This window comes from Theropithecus gelada, chromosome 10 (genome assembly GCF_003255815.1).
Source record: "Theropithecus gelada isolate Dixy chromosome 10, Tgel_1.0, whole genome shotgun sequence".
Taxonomy (NCBI): Eukaryota; Metazoa; Chordata; class Mammalia; order Primates; family Cercopithecidae; genus Theropithecus; species Theropithecus gelada.
Window position 1 is genome coordinate 72,575,827 of NC_037678.1, and position 14,139 is coordinate 72,589,965.

The window sequence follows — 14,139 nt, forward strand, 5'->3', positions numbered from 1 at the left end:
AGTTTTGCTTCTCATCGTAAATTCACCCTTACATCTCTAAGAATAATATATTTTAGACCCACCGATTACTTTGGCCTTGAATCTGAAAGACTTATCTAAAGATCTATAACCAAAATGAAATTTTAAAAACTTTTTAATATATAATTTTTTATTTGAAAAACATTACTATTTGAAAACATAATTGGAAATAATTGCTTTGAAATATTTTCTCAATTGTTATTTTATTGGTTGTACAAATATAAATATTATAGCCATACCAGATAAAAATAAACCAGTGTTTTTCTGATCTGTTCCATTATCACTGTATTTTGATAACCACTCAGGGAATTCAAAGTCAACCCATGTTGAAACTGAATGCCCTTGGAAGGAAAGACAATTTCACAGTGCATTCAAACAGAAAGTATTTTACTAAATATTTGATAATATACTGGATATTGAGATACTGGGTTGCCAGTACTACTCTCTCCCTCACTTGGGCTCAGGCATTTCTTAAAGTGTACCTTCCGAAAATTATGATTAGGTAAACCTGTTTAGTTTATGATATTTTGGAAGGAAAATATAACTGCACTTATCATAGATATAACAAGATAGATTGTCCCATGGGCTTGAAGTAGAGAGAAGAGAGATTGATGTACCAGTTTTTTTGAACCTTTACTCCTTTACCCTATGTTTATGCTTTTTCAATTCTACTGTTATTTTGCTTCCAAAAATGGTTAACAAATGAGAAATATAGTCAAGCATGGGAGCACAAGAACAAGAAGGGACAAGAAAATATTGATTCTGATGAATCATTTTCAAATTTTCATAAAACAGAATTTTTATATATCATAACTGCAAAATTGAGAGTATCAGAAAGATTGAATATTCATAGAAATTGAAAGAGAAAAACAAGGCTTCACAAACATGTTTATTAAAGAATAAAATGTAACTCCTTATGTTTACTAACAGTTTTTAAAACTGAGTTAAAAAGCAAGTAAACTATCTTAGAGGAGGCCCTTAGCCAAGACTGGGGAGGACACCTGGGGAATGAAGCTTAGAGACAGGTTGAAGATGAAAAGGGATTGACAGCTTCTATAGCAATGAGAAGGGAAGGAGATGATAGGGACTAGGAAATTTCTGGCTGTCTCTTTTTCTTTCTTCCTTTATGTCTTCACTCCCCTTCCAGCAGACAGGTCCTTCTTCCCTTTTGCCCGTGACAGCTCCAGCAGTGGTGGCAGGAATCCTATCATGGTCCTCAGTAGGGATATTAATATCCCTTTCCTCACTCTCACTCCCTCTCTGCTTGCCTATTGCAGATCTCTTTCCTCTGCCACCTGGTATTGGCATGAGAATAGAGTTAGGGGAGTGGGGCTAGATAAACTGCTTCAAAGCAAAGTGGTCTCAGTAGCACAGCAGTAGAGACTTTTAATGTGAGGCCTGCAGTAGAGAGGGAAAAAGAAAGGAAAAGGATAGGAAACAAGGAGGGAAGGGGCATGCAAGTTCTTCCTTTATGGGAAGCATATGGAAAACAGTAACATTTAAGTCAAAGACTGCCTATCTGGGATATTTCAGAGATAATATTTTGAGAATGTGGGTAGTATTTTAAATTAGTTTGAGAAATGAGCATTCACATGATTAAAGCATTTAACAAAATTAGATTGTTCCTGTATAACCACTGTCAGATTTACCTAACTTTCCCTAATTTGCTTCAGCAGGATATTGTTGAAATGGTGTCTTTAGCTGCTGAGGAATCATCTTTAACGAATGACTTATTTGCACAAGAAATTGAATGTAGTCCAGTTGAATTGGTAAATATATGTATAGTCTTGGGGATGTTCTTAAAAACTTCATTCCTAAATATTTTTAACACCTTATTTATCTGAAACTTGACTTTTAAAGCTGTCATGTTACTCTCTGAATTTATAATTTAAATTTGTGATTACAACAGAGATGTTTGTGAATAGTTTGATAAAATATTCTGAATTGCTCTGATTTTTTGTCTTTCTTTAATTTCTTTTGAAACTTCAAATACTTTTAAGGGAAAATGTGAGATTTTTGTGCTTATCAAAAGTAGTGACAGGATTTAAAATGTTGAGAATCACTGTTTTAAATTATTGGTATAACATTTCTAGAGAAACAGAACTATATTAAGAGTATGGCCTAAGGCATTTGAAATTTTATCTTATTTACAACAAAAATTGTAGGAAATTTTTCCTTTAACATTATGTGGCATGAGGCTTTTATCTATACAAGGGTTCTGGAAATTTGAAACAAAATCATCTGGTAGTCAGAGGGCCACATGTCAATAGCAAAGACAGAAGTCAAGTCTGATTTACCTGACTCCCTGCTTGTTAACTGTCTTATTTCTCTGGTCTTGTCCCAGCGTACTGAAAACATTTTTAAGATTGTAAAGAATTTTAGTAAAAGTTTTTTAGTAAATAATATAAAAACACCCAGTAAGCCTGATATTAATTTGTTTCTATAAAATTATCTATATAATGAGTTCCAAGACTATTTGATTGTTTTTCATAAAAGGAAAAGAGACCGAATTCTCTAGATAATCTAGGGCAGAATAAATTACCTGAACTTTTTACCTGAAGTATCCAAACAGCTGAGCCAGAAGTGGTTGATTCATTCTTGCTATTCGCTTTGCTTTTATAGATGCAGGTTATTTTCATACATGGTCAAGCAAACCACAACACAGCACAAGTTCAGCTGTTTTAATAATCCACTGGGCTTTCTACACAATAGATTCAGCTGTAGGGTGTCCAGATAGATCAAGTAGACAGGCTTTAGCAGAATGCACAGACTATTTCTTCTGAGCCTTTCTCTGGTTAGTTTAGTTGTGCATTATAGGTGAAGCGAGAGTCTCATGGACCTTTAACAAAGAGGATTTTACATTTCAAAAACTGCATTTGTTTATTTAACAATAAAATAAACATTAATAAGTGGATGTCCTCATTTATCCAAGGACAGACCAGAAAAGAATAATCATAAATTGTAGCTGAAGGGATTTGGAAAACTCTCCAGAATAAAGTGACCATATTTTCAAATTAGTCTCTTTGGGATATAAGAAAGCATATAGCATAGGCAGGCCCAGGAAGCTGGTATAGTTGGTGGAAATGGGGACTCAGTAGTTCCCAGGCTGAGTCAAAGAGTCCCTTTAGCCTCACATGATTTAAAATGTCATGCAGAATATTCTGGTGCTTTCTGTAATTGTCTTGGAGTCTATGAAATTGAAAGCACTTTTAGCAAGTGTCTGGGCTCCTATACATGAAGGCTAGACAAACGGTGGACATGTGATGAGAGTGACACAGACGCTTTTGGGATGCATGGTCAGAATTAGCTTAGGAAAAATTATAAAGTAGGCCAGATTTGTGCCACTTCCCTTCCCCCAACCCCCTGTAAGCCTACTCTTTTATCAGATTCATGAACACCTTTCATATGCCCAGTTTCTGCTCTAATATCATAAGGTGTTAGTTTGTAAGGGATTAGAATAAATTCTTGCAAAGAATTTCAACTTTACCATTTTTAAATATTGAGGTATTTCTGAAAGTGGTTAAGACTTAAATACCAAAAAAAAAAAAAAAAAAAAGAATTTATTTAGATAACAATGACAGACAATCAGGCAGTGGGTTAATCTTTTTTGGACAAGGCATCTCGAAATCTGAAAGATTTCTAACCCAATTGTACACAAACTACTAGACAGCAGTTATGTTTAGAGCTTCCCTTACCAGGTAAGTTCAGATAAAGGTCTTTACAATGCAGAAATAGCTGTATGTTTACTCCTGTCAACTGAGTTCAGATTGACCGGAACTAGGATAGCCCTAGGCAAAAGTTGTTGTCTTTGCTAATTTTACTTTTCAAAGTAACTGAAAGGTCCTGGGCACATTACCAAATAAAGATGGCAGAATCTCCTATTTTGGAGCCTCTTATCAGAAGACACCCTGGAGAGTATAGGTATAATTGTGCAAAGGTGGTTTATATTTGTATGTTAGCCTTATTCTCTTTATAAATAATAAAGACTATAAGCTCTTTATTTGGCAGGACCCATTGTAATAATTGTGTTTCTTGTAGAAGCTAACACTATGATTGGTGAATAGTAAGCGTTTAGTAAAATTTGCTTAAATTAAATATTTTATTTATCAGTCATTCAAACAGGAGTCATTGAGGAATGAAGAAAATATTGAGACAGAAAGATGGAATCGAAGAATACTTCAGTTGTTAAATCGTTTACGGGTAAGATGCTAGGGTTTGTCAACCCTATTTTTATTTTAAAAAATAAGTAAATACTGACTTCAAGCTTCTAGATATTAATGAAAACGCAGTAATTTTCCTTATTTTTTTGAGGCCACATCCCACTGGAGTGCGATGATTTTCAGTAGTATACCCAGGGCTAAATATAGAAGTTTGGTTTTGGTGCCTGCATATTCTAATCAACTTCTTACCCACACTCATACCCTTAGATATCTATCTATTCTGTGTCCCATTCTCATTTTTAGCAGGATACCAACTAATTCTCAACATGAAACTTAGCTGATAGCAGTTCAAGAGTGACAGCTCAGATAATTTTTGAATTTAATTTATATTTTTATCAAAATAATACATGCATATTATTTTAAAAGTTCCATAGCACCATGCAATAAGGCTGAAAAGACAGAAAGGCCTTTGTCCTACCCCTCCTAAGTCCTGCTCACCAGAAGCAACTACATTAAGCTGCTTCTTTTAGTATTTATATCTATATTCTTAATAAACATGCTTTTAGTGCTCTTTCTTGGTATTTCAGCTTTAAACTTTACTGAATTCTTCTGACAGAAAACAAAAGTTTAACTTAGTTACCTTCCCCTCCCTACTATACTTTTAGCATAGTGTTATGTGTTTACAGTGTTATATTTGTAATAGTTATGATGCAGGTTTGATTGTGACAGGAAGCCAAAATATTAATGCCTTAAAAAAGATAGAAGTTTGTTTATCTCTCAGGTAAAGGTTCAATCTGGTATGGCAGCTATGCTCACAAAGTTGTCAGGGACCCAGGTTTCCCTTGTCTTCTCAAGATCCAAAATGGCTAACTACCCACCAGGTCTGTACTCCAATCAGCAGCAAAGTTTCCTTTAACTGTACAACCCAGAAATTTTATCACTTTTTTTTTTTTTTAATTTTTTTTTTGAGACGGAGTCTCGCTCTGTCGCCCAGGCTGAAGTGCAGTGGTGCGATCTCTACTCACTGCAAGCTCCGCCTCCCGGGTTCACGCCATTCTCCTGCCTCAGCCTCCCGAGTAGCTGGGACTACGGGCGCCCACCACCGCGCCCAGCTAATTTTTTGTATTTTTAGTAGAAACGGGGTTTCACCATGGTCTCGATCTCCTGACCTCGTGATCCCCCTGCCTCGGGCTCCCAAAGTGCTGGGATTACAGGCATAAGCCACCGCGCCCGGCCAGAAATTTTGTAACTTTTAACGCTTCATTGACCAGCACTTAATCACATTACCGCATCTAGCTGGGAAATGTAGTCTTTATTTGGTAAGCTTAGTCCCAGCTAATAATTCCGTTACTATAGAAGAAGAGAATGGAAATTAAAGGACAACTAGCAGCTGCTGCCATAAATACTATATAAAAATTAGTTTACATTGAAGCTTCATAGCGTGATTACATTTCTTGTCAAGTTTATGATTGTTTTGTCATTAGGCTTTTTTCAAGTTAATCATTACCTCATTTTTTTTCATTTGCTTAGTCTATAAACCCATTTTAATTACTTTTCCAAGCTCAGACAATATGACCAAACTCTAACAAAAATACCATTTTTATGGTTTTATAATATTTTATAATATCTCTTATCAAGTGATCCATCAGTTCCTTTTTTTTTCCTTAAAGGTATCTCTCTGGGGGTTCACCATCCTCTTGTTCTGATTGATACAAACTAGTTGCTCTTTAGGTCTGCTCCATAGTTTTTGTCTTGGGATATTGCTTTGTCATAAACATGAGAATTTGCCTCTTTCCTGTATGTATTATTTCCTCTGTGGTTTTGGGTGCTTTGATCTTCCTTTATCTTAAATTTTTTGGTGATTAACATCCTTTCATGATTTCCTGAGATAAATAGTTCATAAGAGATAGAGACCCTCCATACCAGCCTGAGCATTTCTTTTACCTTTAACGTGACTGTCTCTAGACATAAGTTGAAAATATATTTCTCTCAGATGTTGAAGGCTTTGTAACATTGCCAAGATTCTTGTGATGTTATTGAGAGGTCAGATGTTGCCTTAGTTGGTGATCCTTTGTAAGAAATCTTTATTTTCTTTCTGGAAGCTTTTGATCTTTTATTATTAATATTATTATCCCTGGCACTCTGGAATTTCATGATGTGCTTTGGGTTTTTTTTTCTTTCACTTGTTGTGCTTACCGTGTAGTGTGTTCTTTTATATGGAAATTTCATGTTCCTGAGTTTTAGAAAATTTTAAAAAATGTCTTGAACTTTCTTCTTATTACTGTTATTTTTTAAAGTTTTTCATAGAGTCAAGGTCCCACTGTGTTGCTCAGGCTGGTTTCAAACTCCTGGCCTCAATTTCCTTGTTATTTATCTTCCTGAAGGGCCAATGGGTCAGATGTTGGATGTCCTGAACTGCTCCTTTAATTTTAAAAACATCTTTTATCCTCTATATTAATTTCCTTTTATTTGTGTTTTTCTACTCTCTAGATTTCTTCAACTTTGTCTTCTAGACTTCACTGAATTTTTATATCTGCTTTCACCTTTTTGTTTTCCAGGAGTTTTTTTCTTGTTTACTAACCTTTTGTTTTATAGCATCACGATATTTTTATTTAATTATTTAATTAGGTTTTTAAGCAGCTTTGTTGAGATATTATTAACATGCAGTAAACTATTTCTATTTAAAGTATGCATTAGATAAGTCTTGACATATGCATACAACTGTAAAACCTTCACCACAATCAAGGAGTAAACATATCTCAAACCAGAAAAAGTTTCCTTGTGCCCCTTGTGAATCCCTCATTTGCATACCTCCAACTGGCACCTCCATTCCCAAGCAACCACTGATCTGCTTCCTCTCACTATTATCCTAGCCATTTTTCATGGATACAATGAAAAACTTCTTAACTTCAGAGATTGCACTTCTGCTCCCTGCATTATCTTTCCTTAGTGATGTTCTTGAATGCATTCCTTTTTGCTGTTTAATATTAGAGATTTTACTCAAATATCTTGTAGATCCTAGGATTATCTGTTTTCATTTAAGATGGAGACACCAAAAAACTGATTGGAAGTTATATACGCATGAAGGCTTGTAGACTTACGGTCTTTATACTGAGGTCATTGGGTGGCACCCCTCACCTTCCCCAGATTGTATTATGTAACTGGGTTTTGTTCTCCCTTAGAATAGTTGGCTTTTCCAGAGTAATCTTTAAGTCTACTGCGTAGGACATGTAAGCACGATGCCAGTAGCTCAGGAACCAAAAGGAGATAAAGGAGAGGCTGGTTATCTCACTGTTCAGAGTGTAGAATTTCCCTTAATCCCACTGTTTGTGGTATGACACTTCACCATCCACAGCGCTAGTGCCTTAAGTCCAAAGCCTCAATGCTTGGTATCTCCAGAAGGGCAACGTCACACCTTCTACTATGTGAGTAGTGGTCTCTGATTCTGTGAGGTGGTGGAGTGGACAGAAGGGCTAACTGTTCCTAAGTAGATTCTCAAGGAATTCTCCTATTTTCAGCTTAATCCCTCTCCCCAGTTTATGATACACTGATGTCTCCAGTTCCTGAGCTTTTCCAAGGTACTATATCTCACTCAGATCGGCTTGCTTTTTGCTGGCTTCCCTGCTGCCAGCATTTAGGATTCAGTTGTCTCTACTCTACTAAGTCAGTTATGTCTTCCACTTTCTTTGTCTTTGTCTCCTTCCTTTGTCACTTTTTCTTTCTTTACCTTCATTTCAGAAAGGTTTCTGAAGGGAACACAAATAAACACTTATGTTTAATCTTGCATATTTGTCCCTTTAGGGTTTTTCAAGAGAATTCTTGAAATTGAAAAAGCTGCCCTTATTCTCTCCTGGGAGGAAAAAGCCATCCAATTCTCATCTTTTCTCTCAAGGCAGGGAATAAATGTAGGCTGGATATGCCATCTTTGAAAGGTTACTCACCCTGGGCTATACCTTTGGTTAAGATAAAGTATAATAATGGGGGGCGGAGCAAGATGGCCGAATAGGAGCAGCTCCAGTCTTCAACTCCCAGCGCCAGCGACACAGAAGACCGGTGATTTCGGCATTTTCAACTGAGGTACTGGGTTCATCTCACTGGGGAGTGCCGGACGATCGGTACTGGTCAGCTGCTGCAGCCCGACCAGCGAGAGCTGAAGCAGGGCGAGGCATTGCCTCACCTGAGAAGCGCAAGGGGGAAGGGAATCCCTTTTCCTAGCCAGGGGAACTGAGACACACAACACCTGGAGAATCGGGTAACTCCCACCCCAATACTGCGCTTTGAGCAATCAGGCACACCAGGAGATCATATCCCACACCTGGCCGGGAGGGTCCCACACCCACGGAGCCTCCCTCATTGCTATTACAGCAGTCTGTGATCTACCAGCAAGGCAGCAGCGAGGCTGGGGGAGGGGCGCCCGCCATTGCTGAGGCTTAAGTAGGTAAACAAAGCTGCTGGGAAGCTCGAACTGGGTGGAGCTCACAGCAGCTCAAGGAAACCTGCCTGTCTCTGTAGACTCCACCTCTGGGGGCAGGGCACAGAAAACAATAACAAAGCAGCAGACACCTCTGCAGACGCAAACGACTCTGTCTGACAGCTTTGAAGAGAGCAGTGGATCTCCCAACACGGAGGTTGAGATCTGAGAAGGGACAGACTCCCTGCTCAAGCGGGTCCCTGACCCCTGAGTAGCCTAACTGGGAGACATCCCCCACTAGGGGCAGTCTGACACCCCACACCTCACAGGGTGGAGTACACCCCTGAGAGGAAGCTTCCAAAGCAAGAATCAGACAGGTACACTTGCTGTTCAGAAATATTCTATCTTCTGCAGCCTCTGCTGCTGTTACCCAGGCAAACAGGGTCTGGAGTGGACCTCAAGCAATCTCCAACAGACCTACAGCTGAGGGTCCTGACTGTTAGAAGGAAAACTATCAAACAGGAAGGACACCTACACCAAAACCCCATCAGTACATCACCATCATCAAAGACCAGAGGCAGATAAAACCACAAAGATGGGGAAAAAGCAGGGCAGAAAAGCTGGAAATTCAAAAAACAAGAGCGCATCTCCCCCGGCTAAGGAGCGCAGCTCATCGCCAGCAACGGATCAAAGCTGGACGGAGAATGACTTTGACGAGATGAGAGAAGAAGGCTTCAGTCCATCAAATTTCTCAGAGCTAAAGGAGGAATTACGTACCCAGCGCAAAGAAACTAAAAATCTTGAAAAAAAAGTGGAAGAATTGACGGCTAGACTAATTAATGCAGAGAAGGTCATAAACGAAATGAAAGAGATGAAAACCATGACACGAGAAATACGTGACAAATGCACAAGCTTCAGTAACCGACTCGATCAACTGGAAGAAAGAGTATCAGCAATTGAGGATCAAATGAATGAAATGAAGCGAGAAGAGAAACCAAAAGAAAAAAGAAGAAAAAGAAATGAACAAAGCCTGCAAGAAGTATGGGATTATGTAAAAAGACCAAATCTACGTCTGATTGGGGTGCCAGAAAGTGAGGGGGAAAATGGAACCAAGTTGGAAAACACTCTTCAGGATATCATCCAGGAGAACTTCCCCAACCTAGTAGGGCAGGCCAACATTCAAATCCAGGAAATACAGAGAACGCCACAAAGATACTCCTCGAGAAGAGCAACTCCAAGACACATAATTGCCAGATTCACCAAAGTTGAAATGAAGGAAAAAATCTTAAGGGCAGCCAGAGAGAAAGGTCGGGTTACCCACAAAGGGAAGCCCATCAGACTCACAGCAGATCTCTCGGCAGAAACTCTCCAAGCCAGAAGAGAGTGGGGGCCAATATTCAACATTCTTAAAGAAAAGAATTTTCAACCCAGAATTTCATATCCAGCCAAACTAAGTTTCATAAGTGAAGGAGAAATAAAATCCTTTACAGATAAGCAAATGCTTAGAGATTTTGTCACCACTAGGCCTGCCTTACAAGAGACCCTGAAGGAAGCACTCAACATGGAAAGGAACAACCGGTACCAGCCATCTCAAAAACATGCCAAAATGTAAAGACCATCGAGGCTAGGAAGAAACTGCATCAACTAATGAGCAAAATAACCAGTTAATATCATAATGGCAGGATCAAGTTCACACATAACAATCTTAACCTTAAATGTAAATGGACTAAATGCTCCAATTAAGAGACACAGACTGGCAAACTGGATAAAGAGTCAAGACCCATCAGTCTGCTGTATTCAGGAGACCCATCTCACACGCAGAGACATACATAGGCTCAAAATAAAGGGATGGAGGAAGATTTACCAAGCAAATGGAGAACAAAAAAAAGCGGGGGTTGCAATACTAGTCTCTGATAAAACAGACTTTAAACCATCAAAGATCAAAAGAGACAAAGAAGGCCATTACATAATGGTAAAGGGATCAATTCAACAGGAAGAGCTAACTATCCTAAATATATATGCACCCAATACAGGAGCACCCAGATTCATAAAGCAAGTCCTTAGAGACTTACAAAGAGACTTAGACTCCCATACAATAATAATGGGAGACTTCAACACTCCACTGTCAACATTAGACAGATCAACGAGACAGAAAGTTAACAAGGATATCCAGGAATTGAACTCATCTCTGCAGCAAGCAGACCTAATAGACATCTATAGAACTCTCCACCCCAAATCAACAGAATATACATTCTTCTCAGCACCACATCGTACTTATTCCAAAATTGACCACGTAATTGGAAGTAAAGCACTCCTCAGCAAATGTACAAGAACAGAAATTATAACAAACTGTCTCTCAGACCACAGTGCAATCAAACTAGAACTCAGGACTAAGAAACTCAATCAAAACCGCTCAACTACATGGAAACTGAACAACCTGCTCCTGAATGACTACTGGGTACATAACGAAATGAAGGCAGAAATAAAGATGTTCTTTGAAACCAATGAGAACAAAGATACAACATACCAGAATCTCTGGGACACATTTAAAGCAGTGTGTAGAGGGAAATTTATAGCACTAAATGCCCACAAGAGAAAGCAGGAAAGATCTAAAATTGACACTCTAACATCGCAATTAAAAGAACTAGAGAAGCAAGAGCAAACACATTCGAAAGCTAGCAGAAGGCTAGAAATAACTAAGATCAGAGCAGAACTGAAGGAGATAGAGACACAAAAAACCCTCCAAAAAATCAATGAATCCAGGAGTTGGTTTTTTGAAAAGATCAACAAAATTGACAGACCACTAGCAAGACTAATAAAGAAGAAAAGAGAGAAGAATCAAATCGACGCAATTAAAAATGAAAAAGGGGATATCACCACCGACCCCACAGAAATACAAACTACCATCAGAGAATACTATAAACACCTCCACGCAAATAAACTGGAAAATCTAGAAGAAATGGATAATTTCCTGGACACTTACACTCTTCCAAGACTAAACCAGGAAGAAGTTGAATCCCTGAATAGACCAATAGCAGGCTCTGAAATTGAGGCAACAATTAATAGCCTACCAACCAAAAAAAGTCCAGGACCAGATGGATTCACAGCTGAATTCTACCAGAGGTACAAGGAGGAGTTGGTACCATTCCTTCTGAAACTATTCCAATCAATAGAAAAAGAGGGAATCCTCCCTAACTCATTTTATGAGGCCAACATCATCCTGATACCAAAGCCTGGCAGAGATACAACAAAAAAAGAGAATTTTAGACCAATATCCCTGATGAACATCGATGCAAAAATCCTCAATAAAATACTGGCAAACCGGATTCAGCAACACATCAAAAAGCTTATCCACCATGATCAAGTGGGCTTCATCCCTGGGATGCAAGGCTGGTTCAACATTCGCAAATCAATAAACATAATCCAGCATATAAACAGAACCAAAGACAACAACCACATGATTATTTCAATAGATGCAGAAAAGGCTTTTGACAAAATTCAACAGCCCTTCATGCTAAAAACGCTCAATAAATTCGGTATTGATGGAACGTACCTCAAAATAATAAGAGCTATTTATGACAAACCCACAGCCAATATCATACTGAATGGGCAAAAACTGGAAAAATTCCCTTTGAAAACTGGCACAAGACAGGGATGCCCTCTCTCACCACTCCTATTCAACATAGTGTTGGAAGTTCTGGCTAGGGCAATCAGGCAAGAGAAAGAAATCAAGGGTATTCAGTTAGGAAAAGAAGAAGTCAAATTGTCCCTCTTTGCAGATGACATGATTGTATATTTAGAAAACCCCATTGTCTCAGCCCAAAATCTCCTTAAGCTGATAAGCAACTTCAGCAAAGTCTCAGGATACAAAATTAATGTGCAAAAATCACAAGCATTCTTATACACTAGTAACAGACAAACAGAGAGCCAAATCATGAATGAACTTCCATTCACAATTGCTTCAAAGAGAATCAAATACCTAGGAATCCAACTTACAAGGGATGTAAAGGACCTCTTCAAGGAGAACTACAAACCACTGCTCAGTGAAATAAAAGAGGACACAAACAAATGGAAGAACATACCATGCTCATGGATAGGAAGAATCAATATCATGAAAATGGCCATACTGCCCAAGGTAATTTATAGATTCAATGCCATCCCCATCAAGCTACCAATGAGTTTCTTCACAGAATTGGAAAAAACTGCTTTAAAGTTCATATGGAACCAAAAAAGAGCCCGCATCTCCAAGACAATCCTAAGTCAAAAGAACAAAGCTGGAGGCATCACGCTACCTGACTTCAAACTATACTACAAGGCTACAGTAACCAAAACAGCATGGTACTGGTACCAAAACAGAGATATAGACCAATGGAACAGAACAGAGTCCTCAGAAATAATACCACACATCTACAGCCATCTGATCTTTGACAAACCTGAGAGAAACAAGAAATGGGGAAAGGATTCCCTATTTAATAAATGGTGCTGGGAAAATTGGCTAGCCATAAGTAGAAAGCTGAAACTGGATCCTTTCCTTACTCCTTATACGAAAATTAATTCAAGATGGATTAGAGACTTAAATGTTAGACCTAATACCATAAAAATCCTAGAGGAAAATCTAGGTAGTACCATTCAGGACATAGGCATGGGCAAAGACTTCATGTCTAAAACACCAAAAGCAACGGCAGCAAAAGCCAAAATTGACAAATGGGATCTCATTAAACTAAAGAGCTTCTGCACAGCAAAAGAAACTACCATCAGAGTGAACAGGCAACCTACAGAATGGGAGAAAATTTTTGCAATCTACTCATCTGACAAAGGGCTAATATCCAGAACCTACAAAGAACTCCAACAAATTTACAAGAAAAAAACAAACAACCCCATCAAAAAGTGGGCAAAGGATATGAATAGACATTTCTCAAAAGAAGACATTCATACAGCCAACAAACACATGAAAAAATGCTCATCATCACTGGCCATCAGAGAAATGCAAATCAAAACCACAATGAGATACCATCTCACACCAGTTAGAATGGCGATCATTCAAAAGTCAGGAAACAACAGGTGCTGGAGAGGATGTGGAGAAATAGGAACACTTTTACACTGTTGGTGGGATTGTAAACTAGTTCAACCATTATGGAGAACAGTATGGCGATTCCTCAAGGATCTAGAACTAGATGTACCATATGACCCAGCCATCCCATTACTGGGTATATACCCAAAGGATTATAAATTATGCTGCTATAAAGACACATGCACACGTATGTTTATTGCAGCACTATTCACAATAGCAAAGACTTGGAATCAACCCAAATGTCCATCAGTGACAGATTGGATTAAGAAAATGTGGCATATATACACCATGGAATACTATGCAGCCATAAAAAAGGATGAGTTTGTGTCCTTTGTAGGGACATGGATGCAGCTGGAATCCATCATTCTTAGCAAACTATCACAAGAACAGAAAACCAAACACCGCATGTTCTCACTCATAGGTGGGAACTGAACAATGAGATCACTTGGACTCGGGAAGGGGAACATCACACACCGGGG

General features: G+C 38.4%; 1 protein-coding gene across 2 annotated transcripts in view; it reads left to right on the plus strand.

Annotated features, from left to right (window-relative positions):
- Positions 1 to 14,139, plus strand: part of RAD21L1 (RAD21 cohesin complex component like 1) — a 35,029-nt gene that overhangs the window by 19,416 nt on the left and 1,474 nt on the right. For both annotated transcript variants that reach the window (XM_025400421.1, XM_025400420.1), the window contains exons 12-13: positions 1,692 to 1,787; positions 4,141 to 4,218. In XM_025400421.1, the coding sequence (XP_025256206.1) occupies positions 1,692 to 1,787; positions 4,141 to 4,218 (174 nt within the window). The remainder of the gene's footprint in view (positions 1 to 1,691; positions 1,788 to 4,140; positions 4,219 to 14,139) is intronic.